At 54.7% G+C, this 25,481-nt stretch overlaps 1 protein-coding gene across 1 annotated transcript; it reads left to right on the plus strand.

Moving 5' to 3' along the window:
* Window positions 1-6,441: 6,441 nt before the first annotated feature.
* On the plus strand, window positions 6,442-23,399 carry RGMA (repulsive guidance molecule BMP co-receptor a; the record flags this gene model as incomplete). The annotated part of the gene is made up of 3 exons (XM_082005304.1): window positions 6,442-7,224; window positions 19,578-20,089; window positions 22,698-23,399. Exons 1-3 carry the CDS (start codon window positions 7,143-7,145, stop codon window positions 23,397-23,399), a joined length of 1,296 nt encoding a protein of 431 aa, XP_081861430.1. The 5' UTR covers window positions 6,442-7,142.
* Window positions 23,400-25,481: the final 2,082 nt, after the last annotated feature.

Raw genomic sequence — 25,481 nt, forward strand, 5'->3', positions numbered from 1 at the left:
CGGGGGGGCTGCGCGGGCCCCGGCCGCATCCTGCCCCCGGCCCCCTGCATGGCCCTTTCTCCGCCCCGCCTGCTGAGCGGTTTTCATGAGAAACCTCGATTCTGCCCCTTTTCTCTGCCCAGCTCGCTCCCTCCGGCCGGCTTGACGGTAGCCTGGCGTGCATGCGGTTATTCATTTATCCTCCCTTCTGATGGTTGCCGCTGAAAATGCACCCTGCTGGGCTCAAGCACTCGAATAATTCCTTGCAGACCACTGATGAAAACTGAAAATACCCTGCCCAATATTTTCCCCTTTCCGTTGGATAGCTCGTCAACGGGGCTGATCGCGATTATCGTTTCGCGGGGACACAAAGCTTTCCTCCGACTCCCGTGGTTGCAAAGCAGGGTGTTCGCAGGCTCCGAGCAGGGTGACAGCTGGACAGATGTGGAACGTGGGCAAGGGACGGCCACATCCGTGCGCAGGGGGAGGACGCGCAGGGGGAGCAAGTCCGGCCGGGGGGAGACTTTGGTCCCGACGAACTGAGCCCGTGAATAGCCCAAAGCCTCAGCCAGCAGCCGGGGGGGCAGAATACGGCCCCCAGCCAGGCCGTTTCAGAGGCACCAGCCACAGCAGCAGCCCCTGTCGAGGCTTGCTGCCGCGCTGGGACCTGCACGTTGCCGTTCCTAAACACTACATACATGGAAGGGAAGCGGGCTGTGTTTGCAAGACAGGTGCTTTTTGTTGTGGTGGTGGTTGCGAGGCAGGAGATGAAAGTTTGGTGTTGTTTTGATGTGATTCTTGATTGCTGCCTGTTGGAGTAATTGCATCGCAATTGCTCAGAGGTAGAATCAATTTCCCCAAATTGAGATTTTAATGGGAGCTCGCAAGCTGCTGTTATGTCATGCGGTTTAAGGCGGCGTTGGATTGCATTTATTTTATAAACCGGAGACACTCGCAGGCGGCGCAGGGATAACAGCACCACCCAGCGGGGCCGCCGGCCCGGCCCCGGCCCCGGCCCCGGCCCCGGCCCCGGCCCCGGCCCCGGCCCCATGCCCATTCCCAGCCCCAGCTCCAGTCCCATGCCCGTTCCCAGCCCCAAGCCGGGCACACCCAGGACTCCCGGTGCCACCTCTGAGCTGCTGCCCCTCCACGAAAACTTCCAGTTTCACTTGCCGACATACCTATAGAGGTGCTTGATTCAATTTTTGGTTTGGTTTTTTTGTTTGTTTTGGTTTGTTTTTCTTCCTTTTTCCCGTAAGAAGGAATGTCTCTTTCCCAGATATTCAGGAAAAAGTTTTAAATCAGCTGATGACACTTGCTTAGTGTTTCATGGCTGACAGCACAGGAGAGGTGTCCTGCGGTGGGGTGGTATTTCTGGCCATTGCTGTCAGGAATTGACTCATGGGGACCTGAGCAAAGTGGTTGAGTTTCACAGAGCTTCTTCCATAGGATCCTTCAAACACAAACCTTTCTCAACGAGTTGAAGATGTAGATTTGCAAACACTCCATGTCATCTCCCACCTTTAAATGAGACCCAGGAGATGTCCTTAGTTGACCTGTTGGTCGGAGGGGGGGAATTAGGGAGCTACGTTTGCACTTTCTCAAGATACCAGTAGCTTTTAAAAGCAGCGGAGAAAGACTGTCCCATTACCCAGACTGGTTTCTGTCTCTGCTGATAAGCACCCAGTTCTCTGCAATTCTTCTGTGCTGTTTATTTTTTAGCAGTTCAGATTTATCCATCTTTTCTGCTGAGCTGACATTTGGCCATTTGAACTTGATCTTGGGAGCCTCCCAGCCCACCTTCTTTTTTTTTTTTTTTAGAGGGGAGTCCAGATGTGAAGAAGGTACACTAAATAGATATTGCTTAATATTTACCCCAAAGAGGAGAATGGGCCAGGAGGACCAGCTCCCTACAGAGAACTAAATATACAGATGGTGAACTCCACCAGCCCTCCAAACACTGCCGAACAAGGGATGGTTACATGCTCCCATGTGCAGGAGTCAGGCCTCACCGCACAGGGCTTTGCAAGCAAGGGAAAGGGAGAGACACGAATGAATGCCACCAGTCAAAAAAAAGTTGACGTGATGAACTCTATTTGCCTGAAAATATCCCTGCTTGTTTTGCTTTTCTGTCATGGGTGAGACTGGAAGTTTTCCACCAGCCCACCTTCCCTTCCCCTTGTCCAGCCTGGCTGGTTGTGAGCATTTAGAGATGACTTTTATGGCTGTGAGCTTGGACCGGGCACTTTGAAGGGAGAGCCTACAGCAGGGACACTCACAGCGCCTTCAGCTGGGGCTGCTGTTCATCAGTTCATCTCTGGATGCAAAGATGCAGGTCAACAAAGCATTACTATTATTCTACTTATTGGTGTTACGAAGCTATATTTTATTCCATCTTCCACCCACTGGCCTCTCTACACAGCCAGATCGGTGAGTCTAATGGTCACAGGGGCAGCTGTGGGGAGGAGGATTTGCTAAACCAGCCAACTCTTCTCTGCGCAGTGCTGGGTAGGGGTGGGTCGGTCCTCAAAGCCCAGCTCCGTGCCATCCCCCCCACCTGCCCCATCCAGTTATTGGGAAGGCGCAGCACAGGGCACTGATGAGACCTTGGGGGGACACTTTCCCTGTCAGCTGCTCTACCAGGCATCGTACTGCAAGGCAACAGGTTAGGAGGGAAGGGGGTTTAGTCCCGTATTCGGCAGCTTCGAGGTGCAGGGAGAGCGTCTGCTCATACTGTCAGCGAGGGAAACTGTAAAATGGTAAAAAAATTTAATTATGAGAAAAAGGAAGGTCTTTAAAATGAAATGCAGCATTTTCCAGTATTGCAAACGTGAGAGGTGTGGCTGTTACTGCAGAAAGATGAAGGGGGTTTTTTGTTTTCTTCTTCTTCAGAGTTTTTTTCTTTAATAAGGGAACCATCCAGAGCACAGGTGTTTGGTTTATGCTTCCACAATCATTTTGGGATCAGTTGTCAAGCCTCCCCAAGACAACAGTTTGGGGATTTCCACTACAAACTTCATTTCTTCCTCCTTTAGGGAGCAATTTGCTTTTTGTTGCTCACCCCAAACACGTATCGTTGCAGAACGTTGCAGGATTAGCTTCCTGCATGGGTGACCACGGCTTATCCCGGCCAGGCCAAGAGCAGCATTCGTTGAACACCTTGTCCTGAGGCAGAGCAGGGAAAGGCACGTGCTGAAGCTGTGCAGAGAGAGCTGCATGAAGAGTGGCCACGCAGAAAGTTCATGGGGGAGTCAGGAGCAGACCAGGAGCCCCCACATCCATTCCTCTAATGACTAGTTACAGTCCTCAGAAATACCCATGTTTACTATTTTGGCCATATAATTGCAGGTCGTGAATAATTCCATTAGGAAGGCTGTAAGGGGAGGTATCATCTGTAAACTTTAGGGTTCAAATTAGACACGTTCATTCAGCCCCACTGAAGCCCACAGCCATGCACGATGTGACGCAGGGCAGAGAAAAGTTCAGACGAGTGATCCCAGCTGAGTTTCCCCTGGGAACTGGGATCTTCCTGCTCATCCTACAAATACCTCGGAGAATGCAGCCGGCTGACCCTGGCTGTGATCCGCATGGCAGCCCTCCGTAATGACACCAGACATGAGAATCGCCATGCATGTGTGACCACGGAGGTGCCTTTGCCCCCGGAGCTGAGCCGCTGCACGGCATAACGCCGCTGTGCCTCAGAGGTGTTTGCATTTTAGCGGCGGGTGGTTTCCCACATGCTGTTTGCAAAGAGCGTTGGGCTCGGCGCTGGCTAAACGGGGAGCCCCGGACAGGCTTCAAGAAATAAAAAGCAGGGGAAAACACAGTCACTCCACATTTCCAAGCCTAGATACCCCATTAAGCAAGGCAGAGATCCGAATTTCACATAACCTGCATTTCAGTACGTGATTTAAAGTCCAGATCTTTGATTCAGCTAATCAGAAAAGTGAAGGTTATTCAAAAAACGTGGCAGGGGGAGCAGAATTTCAGAAACACACCTTATTTGGGGCCTTTTCCTGCTCAGCCGTTATGGTTTGGACACATCTGTTGTTTTCTCCAGCGAAATCCGCTGCTTTGATCGCTGCCAAAAACAGCAATCCCATTTGCAATGCATGATGCAACTGAGCAAAATCAAGGAGAAATTTTTACAAACTGGAGCCAGGGGCACCGGGCCATTGCTTTATGGCAGCACAGTTTTCCCTACACCAAAGGCAGAAGCTCCAACAAGGGTGTTATTTTAAAAATAAGGCTTCAAACTGGATTCTGGTCTATCGTTGCAGTGTGTCAGCTTGCCACAAAACAGCAATACCAAAGGGGCTCTTTAGGTCAAACAATCAAACCAGCCTCGCAGCAGCTATTTAGCAGTTGAATTTGAAAAGTTCATAACTGGGATGGGGTTTTGAGTTAAAAATAAATAGATCATATCTATTTATCAGATGCTATACACCATCAGCTGGGATAACAGCAGAAGTGATGTTTTTCGGATTGAAATAAAAGCAGAAGTTGCATTGCAAGAAGAGAGGGTAAGAGGCAGAGGAAGGGATTTGGGGTCTGAAACCCCATCCCCTGGCTGTCTCCCCGCTGCCTAGGCTCTCCCCAGCTCGTGGACCCTCTCCCTCCTCCCTCCAGGCCCCTTCCAGCTCCAGCTGCTTCCACATCCCATCAGCAGGCATTTCTTCTTGGGTGGTAGCAGCAGCTGGCAGGGTTTGGACATATTTGCCCCTGTTTGACATCCCCCACAAAGAGGTGCTTCGAGCAGGCATTCCTCCCACACTGCCTTTGCTACAGGTCTGGATCCGGCCTGCCAGCTTTCATCTCCTGCCCAGCTCAGCCTGGTCTGGCAGCTCTTCTGCACACAGAGCTCCTTCTGACTTTAGTGGACATCGTCTGAGTGCAGCTGTAGGAGGATCAGGACCAAGACAGATCTCCAGTCAAGCAGGCAAGGCCCCAGGATTTTTTGGATCCCATCTGGATCCCAGATGGAAAAGCTTCAGCATTTTAATTCCAGTTGCAGCCTGGATAAAGCCCCAGTGAAGCTCCTCCTTCATCTGGAGGCAAGGGGGCTCAAATTCCCCAAAGAGAATTAGATAGGTGTTGTTAGGTCCCTTTGCTTCATGGATTTTCACTGCTGTCTCCTCTTCCTCCCCTCACCTTCCGTGGGATATTTTTTGTAGCTGAATCACAGATTCAGTCCACAACAGGAGGAAATCACAAACTCATCTTGGGGACTTTAAGCTATCATCACTTCAAAAAGCATCCTTAAGGGTGATTGTGAGGCAGAAGAGAAGGGGATTTCCAAGGACAACTAGAAGCAGAGTCAAGGAGCATCCCAGGCCCACACCAAGCTGCCGGAGGAAAGACCCGTTGTTAAAGGGCATTTACAGGGTTGGGAGAAGGGTTGTGTAAAACAACAGGCATCCTTTTATTCTGTGTATAAGATCCCCAAGAGAAAGGAGTTGGAACACTAGGATGGCAAGGAGGCACTCAATCAAAGGAGGGCTACTGATCTAAACCAGGGAAGTCAAAGCGTATTAAAGTGGATTACACTCGTGGGCGCTCTCACTCAGAAGTGAAGTTGCCTTAGTTCACTGTGGCTAAAACGTCCTTCAAGAGAAATTTTAAATAGATCCCAGTGAGCTGTTAAGGGGATGCCTCGCTCCTGGCTTAGCCCTTTCCTGGCTGGAGCAGAGCCCTGGAATGGTGGGGCTGCAGATCCAACCTGTTCACCTCCTCACGGTGAGGCATCGCAGGAGGTGGACAAGAACTGGATCTTGAAGGGCAGCAGGCAAATGCCAGGGTGCTTCAAGCTGCTGCTCCATCTACATGGTCCGTGAGCAGGGACGGGGCTCCTGGGACTGCCATCTGCCTGGGGGCTGCCCACAGGGTCTCTAAGGGGTGCTTACAAAGCGAGACCCCCAGGACAACTGCACTAACACAACTGGTGGGACTTTCTCCCAAAGAAAGATGAACATCCAGATCTGTATGCAGGCTGGCGGTGCAGGCTAGGCTGTGGTGGAGGTCCTGAGTGGGCTGCAGGTACACGCTAGTCCTCTCCATCAGTCCTCAGTGGGCTGGCAACTAGATTTGGGGACCCCCAGAACAGTCGTCCCCCCTCTCCAAGGAGTGTCGGTCTGATGATAAGGATCTGTGAGACTTGCTGTTCCTGAGTCACCGAGGCTTACTTCACGGCTGCCAGTTGCGGGTGTGGGTGAGCGACCTGGAGAGGTTGTGAAACGTTCACACCTACCGCGCAGCCAGGGCTGGGGCGGCGCGGAGGAGCTCCCCTGCCAGGTGGGCCACGTCCCAGCAGGCCGGGGGCCGTGGCATCGCTCCGATGATCCCGGCCCTGCACGAGCTGCCTACGACTGCCTCTGTTTCCCCCATCTGCTGTACAATGGCCCCTTTACCCCAAATTGCTTAATTTTAGGGAAATCGAAAGTGCGCTCGTTAGGCCTAGGGGAAAGAGGCAGGGAGGGCGTGCTGGGTGTGGAGACCCCAGTGGGGTGGGAGGATGCCCCTCTCCCAAACTACGACCCAGCTGCGATGCACAACGGCGGGGAGACGGGGCAAAATCTCAAAAGCATTTCCCGCAGCCCACCCTGCGTGGGACCACCGCTCCCCCTTCCCCATCCCCGCAGGGCGCGGGAGGGTTTGGTGGCTCGAGCCACAGCAATAAGCCCCTTCTCCGGGTCTCCCGGGCTCTTTCTTCCCCCTCGCCCTGCCATGGCTGCGGCGCACGGCGCTCGTTCCCCGCCCCTTCCACGCCGCCGGAGGAGCGTGGCCCGGGAGGCGGGCGGCCGCGCTCCCGAGTGGAGGAGGCGCCGGGAGAGGACGCAGGCATTGGAGGGCAGCCGGGGTGATTGATGGTTTGGGCTGTTTTGTAATGGGAGGGGAAGGAGAAGAGGAGGAGGAGAAAAAGTCTGTGTAATCTTGCAGTGCGGAGGCCGCTGGAGCTGGGGCCGCCAGTCCCTGCATCGCTCCGCGGAGCCATGTGGGGCTTTTGATTTTATATTTTTTTTTCCAATTCTTCCTTTCGATTGATTTATTTTTCCCGTTTGTTTTTTTTTTCTCTTCCCTTCTTCCCCCGCCCCCTCTTTTTTTTTTTTTTCTTTTTAAACTCTTCTTCCAGGGAGAGGATAGTGGTTAAAGCTCGAGCTGGATGGATGGGTATGGGGAGAGGGGCAGGATCCACAGCCCTGGGACTTTTCCAAATCCTCCCTGTCTTTCTCTGCATCTTCCCTTCAGGTAAGGAACAGCCTCTTTATTTTGAAGAATTTTTTCCCGTGTTTCTGGCAGCCTTTGGATGGCCGCCGCGGCCCCCCCTGTCTCTGGGCCTCTTTCTTTCTCCCTCTCTCTGCAGCAGTTTGCCACATGTTTAAAATAAGCAAGTGGGGCTCAGTTTTGGGGGGTGCGTGCGTGGGCATGTGTGTGTCCCCGTTCCCTTCTCCCCACGCAGTTGCGGTGGGTGTTTTTCCTTGACCTCATCTTCTTTGTCTTCCCGCTGCCTCATCCCAGAAGGAGGGAGATGGTCGAAATCAAAAGCCGGGGGTCGCTTCTGACAGCCTCGGGCGGGTGCCGTTGCTCTCCCGCTCCCGGGTGTGCTCTGTGCCGTGAAGGGAAGCGGGGGGCGACCCGCACGTTAACACCCCGGATGCCAAATTTCTACCTTTGAGTGCGGGGCGGGGGGGCTCGGAGCGGAGACACCCCCTCCCCGGGAAGGGAAGAACCAGAGAGCGGGTGTGGGATGGGTAAAGAGGGTCGTTGCTTTGTGATTTCGGGAAGTTGGCGTGTCCGTGGGGGGCTGCGCGGCCCCACGGAGGAGGGGAGCACGGCCCCGGGGCTCACCTGGGCGGCGGGGGATGCGCGGAGCGGGCTCCCCCTTCTCCCCGTCGCACCCCCCCCTTTCCCGGGCTGGGGGGGGTGTATGTGTCTGTGTTTGGGGGGGGGCTTCAGCACCATTATATCGTCGGAAAATTAGCTCCGAGCGGTTGCGCCGTCCGAGGGTGGGACGGCACCGGCTGCCCCGCCGAGCCCCCCCCGGCGCTGCCCGGGCCCCCCCGCCGCTCGCACCTACCGCCTGCCCCCTCCCCGTCCCGCCGTGTTTGTATTGTGTCAGGAAAGGAGAGAATTTCAGAATTACAGCTGAAAACGCCATCTGTTTCCAATGAATCCCCCATAGTTTTTCACAATGTTTTTGGCAGATCTCTGCCTGCAAATTCCTTCAAGCCCCGAGTGCTTGTTTTTGTTGGGGGAGGGGAAACCCAGTCCACAGAGGCGGATTTGTTCCTTCCAAAACTCTCCAGTTTCTTTACCTTTTTTTTTTTTTTTTTCATTTGCAAAGGGGGGACGGGGGGAGAGAAAGCAGGGGGAAGAAAGAAAAGACCTAACGCTTAAATCTCCCCGTTTATCTTTTTAGTTTAGTAACACTTTCCCCCCTTTTTTTTTTTAACTTTTTGATTTTTAAATCACCTCTGCCATTCTTTTGCATAACCGTAGGTGAAGCAGTCTTGCACACACATGCAGTAAATAAATAAATAACTGCTTAACGCCCTTCCTCCCCCCCGCCTTTGCCCTCTTAGCCCTATTGCAGGAAAAGGAGCCTTTTCAGCCTTGCCCTTAGCACTGAGGTGTCCCTCCAGACCCCCCTTCTCCCGGGGGACTTCCCAGCAGGCTGAAAGTTGAACCCCCAGTTTTGTGTTTGTTGTGTTTTGTTTTTTTTTTTAAATTTCTGGAAACTCTGGAGCTGCTCCCATATGTGTTGCTTAAACGCCCTTTTCGGAGCGTTTGAGTTGCAAAGCGTTGAGGCTGTGAGATTTACGGTGCAAGAAAGAACTTGATAGGAGATCTGGCTGGCTGCTTTGTTTGATTCTCCCTTCAGCAGTCAAATAAGGTGCAAAGAACTGGCAGAACGAGGCGATCCGGAGCCCGCGGGAGCGGGGCGCAGGCCGAGACGCTGCTCCCCATGCGCAGGGCTGGGAGCGCGCCGGGGGCCTTCGTTGAAAGCTTTTGGGGTGGGAAGGTAGGAAAAAGTGGGGGGGGGTGTGCGTGGATTTATTCCTTGGCATATCCTTTGCCCCTTTTTCCCAGCGGTTCCTGGGAATTTGTGGGTTCCCAGCGCCGAGGACGCTTCGCACCTCTCCGGAGAGCCCCGGTGAGCGGGCGCCCGGCGTGCCAGATCAGTGCCTCGCCGAGTCCTGCCCTATTCATTTATTTGCTCAACTGCCCCCCAAATACAGGCACGCCCTGGGCTGGCTTCCCACTTGTGCTGCTCTCACACCGACGGCTTTGCCCCCGCCATCGAGCTCCCCGTGGGCTGGGGGCACTGGCGTGGGTCCCCTCCCTTGCGTGGGTCAGGGTGACCTCTGAGCCCGGGGAAGCTGGGGAAGGAGGTCTGGGCGCCGCAGGCTGACAGCTTCCCTGGTAGAAATCCTGCTCAGGGCTTGGGCCAAGCCCTGGCGTCGGATGCTCACGGGCGCTTTCCCCACCTGGCTGGGACCCCCATTTCTGGGGGTGCTCAGCTGACCCCCGTCCGTGCCTCCCGGTATGGGCCGTGCTGAGATTTCTTGCGAATCCTTTTGTACCCTTCCATACTTCGAAAATCTGGCCCTGGGTGGTTTTGCCTCGGCTTCGCTCTCCCCCTCGTACTCCGCTTTGCTTTGGCTCTCCCTGTTTGTCTTGTGTTTTGCCCTTTTGGCTGTAACACACCCCTGCCTCCAAAAATAAAAATTGGAGTTTTCTGCCCTTGGTCCATCTGGGCAATGCAGTTGATTCCAGATAAGGATCTGTCCCTACTGGAGGTGTATCAGATCGGTTGATAAATGGCTTTTGTCTCAGCGGCAAGGCGGGACGTGATCACAGCATCAAGCCGAAATTGGGAAGGGGGGCTTCGTGGCTGTCAAAAGAACACCTCCCCAAGGCTGCGGATGGGGTGAAGGTGGTGGCAGGGGAAGAGCACACGCCTGTGCGGGATGTTGTCAGGGCAGAGAAGAAGGGAGGGATTCAAACGTAAACCTGGAAATATTTTGGCTTCCCTGTTTTGTTGCTAGCTCGGAGCCGGTCTCGTACTTGGAAACAGGGAGTTCTCTGCGATTGCCAGCAAGGCTCGTTGTGGGGTAGGAAGGAGGTGCCTGGTTTTTAATGCGGATGGGGTGGATATGTTGCTTTTTTCCACGGAAAATCCTGAAATTCCCAGCCCGTGGTTGCTGGGAATGGGGGGATACGAGGAGTGACTTTGGGTTTCTAATGGCAGCAACAGAGGTTTCCTCCTTTGGCCTGAACAGCGGCGCTGAGCCGATGCGCACATGAAAGTGCTCACGGGCTGGGCAGCCATAAAAACTCCCTCCCCTGGGGGTCTGCTCGGCCTCTGCACCAACCTGCCGTCCCCGGAGAGCCGGGCCGCGGCGCTGGGTCGGGCCCCAGCGACGACGAGCGCTGCGGTCTCTCTTCTGGCTCCCCGATGGGCACGTCGCACACAGCAACCGCAGGCGCTGGCAGGGCGGCGCGCGGCCCGGGCGAGCCCCTCCGCAGCCCATCGCTCCTTCGGGGGACCCCGCAGCCGAGCCCTACGGCTCCCAAGGGACGAGCCTTGGTGGGAGAGCAAAGAAGGTCAAAGACCAGGGGCTTTGGTCCATCTGGATGGGTTTGATGGGGTTGGATTTGCTTTTCCTGATGGAGCAGATGCCAAACTTGGCATAAGGGGGAGTGTGGGAGCCCAGGACTGAAAGAATGTTGGGGTCCCAGGTGGCTTAGAGGGGGCTGGGGTGAGCTCAGGGCTGCTGCAAGCCAAGAGCGATGTGTGCTGGGGCGACAGGGAGGGCGTTTTGGGGAGGATGGGGCATGCTCAGGGATGCGGGTGAGGGGTGCCCTGGCCTTTTGCTGGCTGCGCTGGCAAATCCTGCCTTGATGCTGCAGATCAGGCGTGATCTGTGCAGGCGGGGCCCTGCCCGACTCTGCACGGCACCTGAAGCGCACTTGTAAGAGGAGAGCCCCTAAATGCCTTTAAAAAGCTTTGTACCCTACACTTGGCAACTACCGGGATGAAAAGAAGATGATGTTTATTCCTTTGTCCATGAGCTCTCAAAATAACCGGGCGTTCGATTGTAGCCTCAAGATTGCTTTGCACTCAAGTGCAGCCCGGCTGAGTAAATCACTGCTTCACCAGCTGAAATTCCTGCAGCAAGGGGGAGAATTGAATTATGGCCAACTGCAAAACCAGATGCCATCCCCTTGATGAAGTCATCAGGCTCTTACTGCGGAGAACAAGCTGGCTCCTACACACGCGCAGCCCTCGTAGGCGCAGACTGAGCCGCTGTGTCTAACGGCGCGGCCGTGGTGCGCGGGGCGGCGGAGGCTGGCATCCCTGCAGATGTGGGAACAGTAAGTCCTTCAGGGTGGAGCACCAGAAGGGTGCCGAGTCCCGCTGGGTGCTGCATGAGCATCCCGGGGAGTTCGGCCGTTTAATTCCCAGCAAGCAGAGCTATCCCTGCGTATTCGGTGTTTTGTGGGTCAGGCAGAGAGCAAGCTTCACTTGAGCCCGAAGCATTTTCTTCTCCCGTGGTTTCCTCTCCTTCCTGGGCAGCTGGTGACTTTGGTCCCCAAAGCCCTAGTAATGATGTACAGCGTTTTGGTTTTCAGACGAGCTACCTTGTTTTCTTGCCGTGTGATGCACTCCCGCCGGCCCTTTCTGAGATGACGAGGACGTGTGGCAGGATGCTTTAGGAGCAGATCCTGGCTCCAAGCTTTGCCAGCCCAAATCATCCATCAGCTTCACCATCACCCTCTTGTGAATGGCGATGGGAAGGCGTAGAGCAGCGGGACTGGGGCGTCGGTTCCAGTTAGAAAATTACTTTTTCTCTTAAAATTAAAACCTGAGCCCAGGGGATCAGCAATCGTGCATTTAAAAATAAATAAACCTCTGAAGGCCTGTGAAGGAGGAGCAGATATTGTGGCTTCCACGGAGCGTGAGTGATGGGGAGTGAGTCTGGTGCCGGATGGGAGCCCAGCCCACAGGAGGGATCCACCAGATCCCCTGCGCCCCCCGGGTGTGGCTCCAGCATCAGTCGGGTGCCCGCGTGGGTTTTCGGTGGGCTCGTGGGGCTGCTGCCTGCCAGCCGGGCAGCTGCCACCCCACGCCCAGCGCGCAAACCAACGCCTCCAATTGAGTTGCCGCAATTTTTTGGCAGGCGTTTAATTGTATAAATTTGCCTCATCCAGATTTATGTGCTCCGGGCTTTTCTCCATCTCCTCGTTTTGTGTCTCATTTACCTCTGCGTTTGAAGGGTTGAAATTTCACAAGAGCACGGCGGGGATGATTATTCCTAGAGGGAATCCACACCTGTGAGCAGAAAGCGTTTCCCTGCCAGCCCCGCCGCGGCCTGGGCGAGGGGGAGGAGGGCGAGGGACCCGCTGCCACACCTGGGGGGCCCCGGGCGCTGGTGGGTGGCAGCCGTGCCTTCAAAGGCACCCTGGGAAAACAGCTTTGGCGTGGGGAGAGGGATGTCTGCTGGAAACGCGAAACACTTGGCGATGGGGGTGGCTGGCAGAGGTGGCCTTGTCTGGGTACCGCTGCTTCAGAGGGATGGGGACATGGGTGCTGTTGGCCAGGAGAGGAATGCGAGGGTGATGCTTCATGCAGGGGATGGGAGAGCGAATCCACCTCTCTTCCCACTGGGCTTGTCTTGGGTGAAACCCTTCACATCCTCAGCATCCTCATCTGTAAAATGGACCACTCCTCCCCTCAAGGTGATTTACCGGCTCTTGAGAACTGTTGGTGAAAGCGGCCGGGCGCTCCCCAGCTGGGAAGGCCCATGTGTGCAGCTCCAGCACCGCTTTCCAGCCCGTGGCATGCCATGATGGGGAGCCAACTTCGTTAGTGCTCTCCTGCAGATGGAGAATCAGAGGAGATCGCTTCCCCCCCTCCTTGTCCTCCATCCACCGGCTTGTGGTATGCGTCCATGGAGCAAAACCCACGTCCTCCGACCCATCCACCAGCGCTGCTTCCTCCAAGCAGGTGAAAGCTTAACGGTTGTGGCAAAGGCAATGCCGAAGCCTGAAACCCAGGATAAAGTTTTAAGGGCAAAGTCTGCGACTCTGTTGCTTCCTTGGCTGTAAACGCAGGTTCTTCCTTTCAGCCCGTCGTGCTGCTGATTCTCAGAGCAGCATCGTCAGCCGCTTGTGGCCCTGGCTACGAGCTCCATGGCTGATGCCCTCTCTAGTGGTGTCTGCTCGCCCTTCTCCCTGCACGGGGATGTGGAGATGAGCCTGGAGGAGCAACGCTGGCCAGGGAGGCTGCGGGGAGACATGTTCGCTTCTGCTAAGCATGCCGGGTGAGCGGTAAGCTGACTCTCCGAGCCAAAAGAGCTGACGAAGTGACAGGAACAATCAAGGGCTCCTTCGGCAGCATCCAACGGTTCGTGCTGTAGCCGGTGAAGACACTGAGTCTGCTTTTTTTCCTGCCTGTACTTGCCCATATCTCTGCGACACCAGGAGAGGAGAGATGGGGGGCCATGAACTCAGTGCTGAGGACAAAAGGGAGTTGGCTGTGGCAGGTCCTCCAGATGCTTTAGTGATTGACACAGGTTGAAACAAGAAAACTCCTTTTGTGTCCCTCTTTTGACTTAAAAGAAACTGGAGAAAGCCTTTCCCCAGCATCCTCTTGAGCAAGACAAGGACTGGGTTAAAAGAAGCTGCGTGGATTGAGGGGTGCTCGCAGGTAGATCTCGAGTCACTCTGTCAGCATGTCCTGTGCCTGGATTTAATGCATCTGCTGCTTTTGCCAGTGGAAGAGAGCACAAAACCCAGGCCCCAGCGTGGAAGGTGGCCCCTCTGAGCCAACCTCCCCATGCACGCCCTTGCAAAATATGAGCTCCAGCGCTTTAAGAGAGTCAGGTTTATTTTTCTCCTTCAGCTCCCTCCTCCTGGTCCTCCTCCCCCCACTTCAGTGCAACTGAAACCTGATCTAATCCCTTTGCACATGGGTAATTTATTGGTCTATTGGGCTTTTCTTGATGGCAAATTGCATTGTCTTTCTTCCTGGGTTGAGGCTTTGGAGCAGTTTGCTGCATTCCTGCAGCTCTTTTCTCAGGGCTGATCTTTCACACCCCCTCTGAGCACAGTCAAATCAGCTTTATTGGGCCGCTTTGTTATGCAAACAAGGCAATAATAACCAGGCTATTATTCTGCAAGATTGTGCTTGATTAACAGTTCAAAGAAGGTCGCTAGAAGAGCCCAGTGCTGCCACCGAGCACAAATCCTGTCACCAAGCTTGGGTCAGGTGGCCCTTGGGTCTTCTTCACCCCCTTTGGGGCTCAGGAGGGCGGCCCGTGCCCACGACACCCCATCCGTCAGGGCTTCTGGTGGCACCGGTGGGCTCATTTCTCTCCCTGGCATGACAAGGCACTGGTCAATGCGTGTCGGCCTCGCAGCCCTCACGGGCACCGAGACGTGTGGTCAGCGTCTGGGGTGGCTTGTGTAGACGTCCCCACTGGGACAGGAACAGTGCGAGGGGCTGCATGCAAAGGGCTGATGCCATTCATCCCCGCTGATTTCGCTTTGGACTCCCAAAACCTTGCTGGAAAGGATCCTGTCTGCCAGGTTTTTGAGGAGTAAAGTCCTTTTTTTTTTTTTTTTTTTTTTAACTCTTGGGGTCGTTTTGGTGCCGGTGGTGGCTGCTCTCTGCCCAGGAGCTGAGTGGCCCACATCTCGTTGAAGCTGGTAGATGTTGCTGGTATTTAGCACCTCTGAGAATCGTGCCTTTCCTATTGAGGTGTCAGCATAAATATGTTTGTTTAGATTACTTAAATAAATATGTGTTTAGGAGCCCAAGTCTAGGTGCTCAGATCTGAGGCCAAAGGTAATTACATTTTACTGTGTTCTCCGAAAAAGCCTTTTAGTGCCTGTGTGAGGCTTGCACATCTACACTTCAATCCATATATTTGGAAAGATGCGGGATGATGTATTTGCATCACATGTGGGTGATGAAATACTTTCCAGCCTGTTAGTAACCAAGAGGATATTAAACAACATCTCTAAGCAGTGAACGCTTTAAAATTAACATGGCTAACATGCACCCAAGAGTCTTAAAAGAATTGGCTTTTGCTTGCTGAAATTAATTTCCAATAATTCTCTTTGCTAGAGAAATTACAGGAGAACAGATGAATTGTCGATTTTATGCGAGTTTTCTGAAAAAGCATGATTTGGGTAAATGAAATCCAGCTAACCTGAAGGGAAAATAGGGGGCACTGATAGTTAAAAATCTGTTCAAGTTAGATGTGTGGGTGCAGTATGTTTGAACACTTAATTTAACAGTGTGTAATATAACATACCAGCGACAAGGGCAGAGCAGTGGGACCCGGATCGTGCGACACCCCAGGCCCCCGAGCACGTGGGAGCTCGCTGGGGCAGGTGGACCACGGGGTGCTTGCAGAATGAAGGACCGGTGCTTTGCAAACTGGGAGCTCTGGAAAAGGCTGCCGTCAAACAGCACATCCCGGGGCCGGTTGCGGTGCAATGCCCCGGCGAAAGGGGGGACCTCGGGAGAGCGGCGAGCGCGTGTCCGGCATCGGCATCGCCCATCGGGGTGGTAGGTTTTGCAGGAAATCGAGGGCAGGTCTGATGGTGGGGCTGGGAAAACACCTTCCAGTGAGAACTTAAAAGTGCAAACCATTTAGCTTATCTGGAGGATTGACAAGTGACTTGATTGCAGTGTGTAAATAGCTTTGCGGGAAACGTGCTGGTTACCAGCAGACCTTTTACTGCTTTGGAGAAAATCGCTGGGTTTTTTCTGTCCTTACAATGAAGTCAGATAAAATCCGCCTAGAGACAAGACCCGTGTTTTGTAAAGGTGATGAACTCCTGAAAGAGCCCGCTGAGGAAGGGGGTGGCTTTTCAGACCACAGAAGTCCTCATGGGAGGTATACCTGAACAAACACGGGGCACCGGGCTACGCACAGGGGGGGTGTCTTAGTCCAGGTGATTTAATGATTTCTTCTGGCTTTAAACTTTCTGAAACCGTTGGTTTCAAAACACTGAAGGAAATTTTATGCCAGGTTTGAGTGGCACCAAGCCCATGGAAGATGAAAATGATGGGAAGCTTGGGAAGTGGCTGGGCTACCAGGGGTTGAGGTAATCCGTCTCCAGGATGGAGGACCCTGTGTGATGGACCAGCGTGGTGGCATCACCCAGACCTGGGAGTGTCACACAGATCCCGGGAGAGCCTTGCTGGGCTCCTGCTTGAGAGGGGTTTGTTTCCGTGCTAAGTCATCTGTGGTTGAAAAACACATCCATTGTGAGCTGATGGAAAATAGATTATGTGAAATTGAATAAACGTCGCTTCTTGGCCCGGGTACAAATGAGCCTGCGCCGCGGTGCCAAAGCTGCCGCCGGAGGGGACGAGGCAAGGCGTGCTTGTTGGAAGGTGGAGAGAGTCGTGTCCGCTCTCCTCCGCGCCCTTTATCAGCCGTGGTCCCTCCGAAGCAGCGCGAGGGGTTCGCCGAGCCCGGTGGCCACCGGTGTGGCTGGAGAAACGTCAGCGGGAAAGGCCAGGCGTGAGCGGCCGGGAGCGCGCCGGGCCCCGCTCCCACGTCGCCGCTGCGGCACCTGGCCGTGGAAATCTGGCCTTATATGGGGCCCTGCGCGAGACGGCGAAAAGGGGACGGTGCCAGAACCGGAGCGATAACATCTTAAAGAAGAACGCTCCCCCTTCAGGCCCGGGGAGGAAGGAGATGGGCTTCCCATGGGTTTGGTTTTTGGGGTTTTGTTTTGGTTTTGTGTTTTGTTGTTTTTTTTTTTTTTTTAACTCGGTACCTTTATAAAGCCATGCGTGACCCTGGGCGGTGCGGCAGGGAGGGACGCTCGGCACGGGGTTGCGTTTACACTGAGCGTCGGGGGCTGTTTTGCTCTGCCCCTCGGCTGCCACAGTTGACACCTGCACCTCCTTGTCCAAGCGAATGGAGCACTCCTTGAAGAGCAGGAGGCTCTGGCTTTATTCCTGCTAAAAAAATCTCATCTACACAGCAGCCGAAGGGCTGGAGCATCCAGAGCGCTCTGCTGGCTGGACGGGATGCTTTGCACAGGGCGTCCCGGTGCCGTACGGAGCTGTCGGGTGACGTGGGGTGTGTGGGTCCTGCATGTCCAGGGACATGTCCTCCAGCTCCTCCCGGGGCTGTGCTGGCAAGTCTGGCTGCAGTGATAGCGCGTTCGGCTGCATGCAACCTCAAGGCATCCTCAAGCTGTACATTAGCATAACTACTAGGAGAGCAATGATTTTAATTGCCTGATGCCACAACTGTTTGGGATAACTGGCAGTGGTGGCACTGGTCACGCTCCTGCGTGCTTTTTTGACTCCTGCCTTCCAGCGGGAGGGTCCTGGGGGATCTGCAAAGCTGTGCTCGCTGTCCCTCATCAGACGGAGCGAAATGCATTTTCCTTATTTTCCACCCTGATAAACCCACACCCGCACCACGAGCGTCTCGCCCCGAAACACCCCTGCTTGCATCCCCCGTGCCAGCAAACTCGCTCCCGCCACTGCGACTGCGCTACCGTGTGCCATCGCCTGCCTTAAATACCATCCCTTGCTTCTCCCCCCGAGTTCAGGCACTCTGCTAGCGGTAGCGTGTTGCAGCAGCCGTGTTTGAACGCGTAGGCTCCGGAGCCAAGGCAGGCGGAGTGCGGGAGCCGGGCTTTTCTGCGCGCCGGTAACGGGAGAGCGTTGGCATCATGTCTCTCGTCTAGGAGAAAGGCTGAGCGATGCGCTCCGTTGCAGTCCAGGGGCCGTGATGGGAAGCCCACTGATAAGCAAACTGTGTCTGGTGGAAGACCACGCTCTTGGGGTGGAGGAGAAAAGGTCATGAAATAACAAGCGTTCTTAAATTTGACCCATAAATGCAGAAGGCTTAGCAGAAATGTGAGCCCCTGTCCCAGGTCGAAAGCTTGTTATCAGCTGGGGTCAATGATGAGTTAAAGGCAGTGCTGCTTGCAGGTCTGAATGGGATGCTGCCAAGACAAAACAGCTCCCGGGTTCTTGGTGCTGTTGCTAGTATCTGAGTTTATTAAACATGAATTTTAAAACTGCGAGGAACCTGTCACCATTTCCTATTTGCGCCTCACTCTTAGAAAGGGAGAGGAGACAGGCTTGTTTCTTAAAGCCAGACTGCTTCGTGTTTTATAGCCTTGGTCTCCCTTTCTGATTTTCCAGCACCAACTATGTTTAGCTTTCCAGCACTGCGATGTTTAAAACTAAAACATACTGTTTTCCCTGAAACAATACTGGGTTTTGTAACTTTCTTTTTAAACAAATCTGAAATGGTTTTGGCACAGATGCCTTGCCAGCCTCCTTCTAAACAAACCCCAAGACAGGAATATACGTGTATGCCTGTGAGAGGCAGCATGAGAGCATCTGGAAATGGTGAGGCTTTTCTTCTCGTCCTTCTGCCACCTTCTGTGCCTGAGTCCATCCTGTCTCCAAGCCCTCTGAGGGCGTCGATTAAGAGGAGAGGAAGGAAAACACCGTGAATTTTAAGTGGTGTGAGCCTGGGTTCACCCAGCAGGACTCCGGATTGGCGCGGGCAGAGCGGTGTCTGTGCGATGTTCGGCGATGGCTGTGTGCTTTTTGCACAGCCACTTTCAAGTCTGCCTCAGGGAAGCCCCGCCGCACCGGGGAGCGGACGTTGGGAGCGGGGGGAAACCAGGGTCTGAATTTTCCTTGCCTTCCTCTGCCTTGGCAGCCAGCACCGGGCTCCGACTGAGCCCGGCAAAGGCCCTGCCGCCTTTGGCGTCGCCTCGGCATGGGCAGCGCAAGGCGGGTGCGACGAGGAGGCGGGGGCTCGGCTGGCGTCCCCGCGCCCTGCCGCGCCAGCTTTTCTCCTCCGCTTCTTGTTCTTTCTCAGCGGGCCGTGGCGGGGAACGGGCTCCCAGGGGCAGAGCCACACAGCAGTCAAGAAAGACAGAGGTTTTTTGGGCTCCTGCTTCTTTCTGGTGGCACTGGCAAGCCCTGCTGCTGGCACTGCTGCAGCCATGAGGATGGGGGGGTGGCCGCTGGCTCTGCTGCAGGGTTGGTCACGGCACAGATCCTGCCCTAACTTCTGCACGTCGACGTGTGTCTGGGACACAGTGGTCATGCCCACGAAGGAGGAAGAGGAAGGCAGACAGATTTTTGTGCTGGTAGAGCTCAGTCTGGACACAACGCACAGTAATTCATGCAGCACAGAGCTTTGAATGTCAAACCCTAAGAAGACACTAAAAACCCCATTGCATCTCCCCTCACATTAATGATCCTCCCTTATCCCTGCTAATGAATATGTCCCATTCTTCCACACCCTCGTTTTCCCCCAGGAGCATTAATCTAAAGGCTGGATGCTCTTTCCCTTCTTGGCTTAAATTGGGGCAGATCCTGTTGGTTTCTTTGGCTTTGATGCATGAGAGTTGGGTCATGTGAGAGGGTCACATCTGGTGAACGAGGTCCCATCACGCGGTACAGCCAATGATGTCATGAGTTTGGGCTGCAGCAGGAGGACACCAGCCTCTTGCTGGGGGTAGAGTTGGATGTCCCACACACAGGCATGCAAGCATTGACCAACCTGTGTTCTCCTCTCCTCCCACAGTGACATCTCCATGCAAGATCCTCAAGTGCAACTCTGAGTTCTGGGCGGCCACGTCGGGCTCCCACCACCTGGGCACGGAGGAGGCGCCTGAATTTTGCACGGCGTTGCGCGCCTACGCGCACTGCACCCGCCGCACCGCCCGCACCTGCAGGGGTGACCTGGCCTACCACTCCGCCGTGCATGGCATAGACGATCTCATGGTGCAACACAACTGCTCCAAGGATGGCCCCACGTCCCAGCCCCGCCTCCGGACATTGCCCCCCGGGGATAGCCAGGAGCGCTCCGACAGCCCCGAAATCTGTCACTATGAGAAGAGCTTTCACAAACACTCAGCCGCCCCAAACTATACGCACTGCGGGCTCTTCGGGGACCCCCACCTCAGGACTTTCACAGACACTTTCCAAACCTGCAAGGTGCAAGGGGCTTGGCCTCTCATAGACAATAACTACCTGAACGTCCAGGTCACCAACACGCCGGTGCTGCCTGGCTCCACGGCCACCGCCACCAGCAAGGTGAGCTTTGGGGATGTCCCTGTGAGCAGAGGTGGGCAAGGGCAGAGGTGCTTCTGAACAGCCTTTCTTTCCACCATCTCTCTCCACCACCGTTTGCTCAGCTCCTTGGGGAGGGTAAGACCGGGTGGGAGCTCCTCTGAATTTGAGAGTTTGACCCTGAATATCAGAAGCCCATCCCTCCTTTGTCCCCACCTTCACTTACATGACCTGTGGTTTCTTGCCGAGCACATCCAGCCCCATCATGGTTAGCAGGCTGAGATGCTGCAGCTCAGAGGGCCATCATGGCCAAAGTGGGGGATTGCACATTAGGACGGCTTCCACTTGGGGGACTGCAGGTTGCTGTAAACAGACAGACCAAGAATGATGGTGACACCTTTGGGGGGACACCCAAGGACCAAGCAAACCCAGGAGCGCTCTCCAGGGAGGCTCCGGCTTGCGGGGAAAAGCCTGGAGGGAGCTGAGCTCCTCACACTGCCTTCCTCTCTGCCCAGGCTCATAATTGTCTCTGTGGTTTGCAGCCAAGTCAAGGCATTTTGTGGGGCACAGTCTGTTCTGGAGGTGCTTTGACAGTCTAAACAATCATCCTGAAGGTACAAAGCAAACACTGAGAAAACCCAAGTGAAGACATGCTGCTGTCATATAGCAGGATTTGTGTGGCATGGCCTCAGCTTCAGGAGAGACCTGGAGCCGATGAACTGTTATGTTGCTCCATGGCGCACAAGCTCTAAAGCTAACAGGCCACTGTTTGTGCCAAAAAAGGGGAGGCTCAGTGGGAGGCATCCTCTTGCTTCTGGAAGATGTCCTGTCCCGCTGTGTCTGGGAGTTCTTCTCCCTGCGTGTGGGGAGAGGAGGGAAGCACATGTAGGACAAGGACTGCTGCTCAGCTCTGGATGTAACCTTTCTAGCCTGAGCTGGAGCTGACATTTTGGTTTTGACCGGTCCCTAATAAACCTCCTTAAAGATACTTTGTGATGCTCTCAATTCCTTACCTACCAAAAGACATCAAAATCTGGTGAAGCTTGCAAAGAATCTGGCTGGAGGAAAGTGGTCCTTAAGGACCCCGGGGACCTGCAATTTCTGCGCTGGATCTCAGGATCTCATCTTAATTGAGCCTTTTCACCCGTTATCTGCCTCACGGGCTTGTGGTGAGGAGCAATTAGTCATGAGACCCACAGCATGAGCTGCGGAAAGCATTCCTGGGTCATTGCTAAAGGACCATGTGCTGTTGGAAGGGATGGGAGCCTCTCAGTCCATGGGGCTCTTTGTGTTTTTGCATGATGTTCTCCGGTCTATCCTTCTTCCTCCAGCCAGAGGCAGGGCTGGACCCAGAGGAGGTAGGAGGAGGTCCATGCGAGGGGCAGTGCAGCCTGAAACCCAGGGCATGGTGGTGCCTCATGATGTGGCTGAGGAGGGGATAGCGGGGCTGCCGCGGGGCTGGGAGCATCTGGGCACTCAGCGGAGGAGTGGGTGGGAGAGAGGGACATTGCCAGGGATCTGGACAGCTCTGGGCTCCTGGCCAGCACCACTGGGAGCAGAGGTGCTGGGAGCCACCACCGTGCTCAGCCCAGTCCTTGAGGAGCCTCAGTACTCAGCCCCTTTGTACTCAGCCCTCGGGTGTAGCTGCCCTGTAGCTGCTGGAGCCGTCTCTTCTCCAGCCCTGTCCCACTCTGGCCAGGGCTCAGTCTGCCCCTTCCTGGGGGCCATGTGGTGGGAGGTCCCCCTTGCCACTCCTCCCTCATGGAATGAGGTGCAAGAGGAAGAGCAAGTCTGCAAGCGGTGAAAGAGGAAGCGTAGTTTGCATGGGAAGAAGAGCAAGTTGCTCTTCCTCCCATGCAAACTCTACTCTTCCTCCTTCTCCTCCTCAAGCCTTCCCCCAAAGCCAGGTCAGCAAGGGAAGAGCAAGCGCTGTGAGGTCCTTCCTTCAGTAAGGGACCCATGTTTGAGCCCTTGGGTGTGGAGCCGTGTTGGGCTCAGTCTACACCCATATCGCCCTGAGAAGGGCCTGCCCACTCGAACGTGCTGAACATGTGTGTGTCTGCATGGCTGAGATTCAGCACGACGTGTTCTGGGGCCCAGAGGAGAAGACTCTGTTGGTCTGCGAGTGGTCAGGGAAAGGAAGAGGTCCAGCTCTTGGGATGTAAATGCCACGGGAGCCGGAGGAGAAGCTCCACCACCTCTAAGAGAGTCAGGGCTCGTCCCACTCTGCCTTCTGCCAGGCCCTGGAGGCAAGACAGTGCTGCATGTGCAGGCATGCTGCCACAGGCCTGTGAGTAGTGATACTCCACCCAGCTCCAGCTACAGGGGAGCTCCTGTGTCGGGCCTGGAGATAACAACGCAGATCTGGGTGGTACGTTCAGTTCAGCCTTTGGGTCTTGACTCTATACACCATGACCTCATCCCTGTGCTGAAGCAGGACGGCCATGTCTGAGTGCCTAAAAGTTGGGACAACTTCTTAGGATGAAGCACCTGCCCACGAGCTGAAGGCCACGCTCCTGGCCGGGCTGAGCAGACAGCTCCTCCACCTCCCATGCCTCTCCTGGTGGTGGCTGTATGCTCTCAGGTGGTCATCGCTGGTTGTAACCCTATTCCTTTCTTTCCTCCCTGACAGCTCACCATCATCTTCAAGAGCTTCCAGGAGTGTGTGGACCAGAAAGTGTACCAGGCAGAGATGGATGAGCTCCCTGCTGCCTTTGCCGACGGCTCCAAGAACGGTGGGGACAAGCACGGAGCCAACAGCCTAAAGATCACTGAGAAAGTGTCGGGCCAACACATTGAGATCCAGGCAAAGTACATTGGCACCACCATCGTGGTGAGGCAGGTGGGCCGGTACCTCACCTTCGCCGTGCGCATGCCGGAGGAGGTGGTCAATGCCGTGGAGGACCGGGACAGTCAGGGCCTCTACCTGTGCCTCCGCGGTTGTCCGCTCAACCAACAGATTGACTTCCAGACCATCCGCTCGGCTCAGGCCACAGAGGGTCGTGCTCGTAGGAAGGGGCCCAGCCTGCCGGTCCCCCCCGAGGCCTTCACGTACGAAACGGCCACGGCCAAGTGCAGGGAAAAGCTGCCCGTGGAGGACCTCTACTTTCAGTCCTGCGTCTTCGACCTCCTCACCACGGGGGACGTCAACTTCATGCTGGCTGCTTACTATGCCTTTGAGGACGTGAAGATGCTTCACTCCAACAAAGATAAGCTGCACCTCTATGAAAGGACACGGGACCTGGCCCCAGGCAACATGGCTCCCTCGGGGACCCCCCCGGCCCTCTGGGTAGCACTGCTGTGTTTGAGTCAGTGTTGGTTGTGCTTGTTATAGAGGTTTGCTCCTTCGCACCATGGAGGGTGGGGAAAGGGGAGCAGGAGGGAACCAGGGATGAGATGGCGGTGCTGGACAACGGGAGGTCGGATATCGGAGCCACATGGGTTGTCCTCAAACCGCAGCCACTCTCTTTGGCACCAGGTCCTCTACCTTTCCAGCACTTGCCTGAGAGGAACGTGCTACCAGTGGGACCAGTCAGGAGTTTTTGCTGGACTGTACTTTCTCTGGACCTTCCTCACCTCCCTCTCCCCTCCTCCTCTTCCTCCCAGTAGTGTGGGTGCTGAGGAACCCCCACCTCCTTGTACTGCTCCCCAGGACCCAAAAATGCACATGGTGACTGTGACATTGGTGTGCATGAACGTGGCTTTGTCTTGGGAGAGCAGAGGCCGCAGGGAGGGCACAGAGCAGCGAGACAGGGCCAAGCCTGGCCAGCACAACAAGGCCGGGCTTTCTGCTCACCGGGGCTGTGCTCCGCTTTTCGGGCATGTCCCTCTCTGTCTGCATCCTCGTTGTTGCAGAAAGTGGTGTAAGGGGCTGAAATGGTGGGGAATGGTCCCACGCTTGCCCAGCTGCTGGTGCCAGGCATCTTCTGGGTGGAAGGAGGACACGTTCCTCAAGCCTCAGCTTGCTTTTGTTGTGGTTCAAAGGTCATCTTCGATTTTAGCCAGTTCATTTGGCTGATTCACTCAGTAGTTTTATTCCTGGCTCCCTTGTCTCTGCCTGGACCCACCGAGGACTCTTGATGGCAACGGGAGAAACCTGGCCAGTAATTCAAGCGGTTTCTGCAACTTCTGCCCAGCGTTGGATGAGTTCCTCACACCGTTTGCTCTCCGGTCCCCTAAAACTGGCACTGGGGAGGCTGCTCGGGGAGACATGATCCACACCTCCCTCCAGCCCTGCACCCAGGCGCCAGCCCGCGGCTCGGCTGGGCCCCGGGATGGAACAGGAGTGTTGTGCTCTGTTTGTTTGCTGCTAGGTCTCTGCTCCGCTCCTCATCCTGGGGCCGCGACTTGCAACCCCATTGCAGACCAGTTGCACCTTAAGCCCTTCTGGGCTTGAATCGGAAATGGGGCAATGTTAGAAATACAGCCAGGAGATGGGATGCAGCAGAGGACCCCCCAACTGCCTCCAAATGTCTGTTCCCTGCCTTGAAACCATCAATAATTTCCTTCCTCCACCACATAGTGCTGCCCCTCTCCTCCTCTCCATGTTCCTCTGTGGTTCACCTCATCATTCACTGAACAAACAGCAAGACCACCTTTGGTCTGCACCTTGGAGACCTCCTGATGGGTTTCCCCTCCTTTTCTCAGGGGGAAGTTCTCAGAAACAAGCCCCAAAACACGTGTCAGTCTTGGGGACACCACCTGCTCTCAAGGGAGGTCTCTGGGCGTGATGAGACAAGCTAGTACCAAAAGAGGTGGGAACAGGCTACGTTTGGCAGTCTGAATTAGTGCCAAGAGGCAGCCTGGTGTAAATACTCAACGTGACTATTCATTGTGTCCTAACAGCTCTAGAGCTCCATTTGTAAAGCAGCAGAGAAATGCAAAATTGTGTCAATGGATGTAATTTATATTGTCTCTTTAATATATAGAGCCCTGGCATTGATCTCGTGTGACTGTACAGATGAAGAGATGTAATTGGTTTTTAAGTGTTTAAGGAAAGAAAAGAAACAAAAAAATGTGTTTACTACTTTGCTCCTTGCTTTGTTTGCTGGTGCCCCAGGTGTTCTGTTTAGGGAGATTTTGAAATAAGGGTATCACAGTTTGGAGGCACTGAGGAGAGCAACCACTGGACGGCGGCACAGGACAGTTTAGCTTCCCAATGCACTAATTGCTCAGCCAGGCTGAATTGGACTTTTTGTTTCGTTTGGTCAAGAAAGAATGAAGATTTTTGTCTCCCTTAGAAATCAAAAATGCAAATTTTAAAAGCCAAAATTTGTCACTGGCTAAGAGGAAACATATTTTTTTTCTTGCTGTGTTACCCCGTAGATTAGCAGCCACAGTGCAAAGCATCCCTCTGAAGACACGGAGCTTCTTGGGAGCGGTCTTAGCTGGCCAAGCCACAGCGTGCCAACAAGTC

Source organism: Phaethon aethereus (assembly GCF_964289735.1).
Source record: "Phaethon aethereus genome assembly, chromosome: 12".
Lineage (NCBI taxonomy): Eukaryota > Metazoa > Chordata > Aves > Phaethontiformes > Phaethontidae > Phaethon > Phaethon aethereus.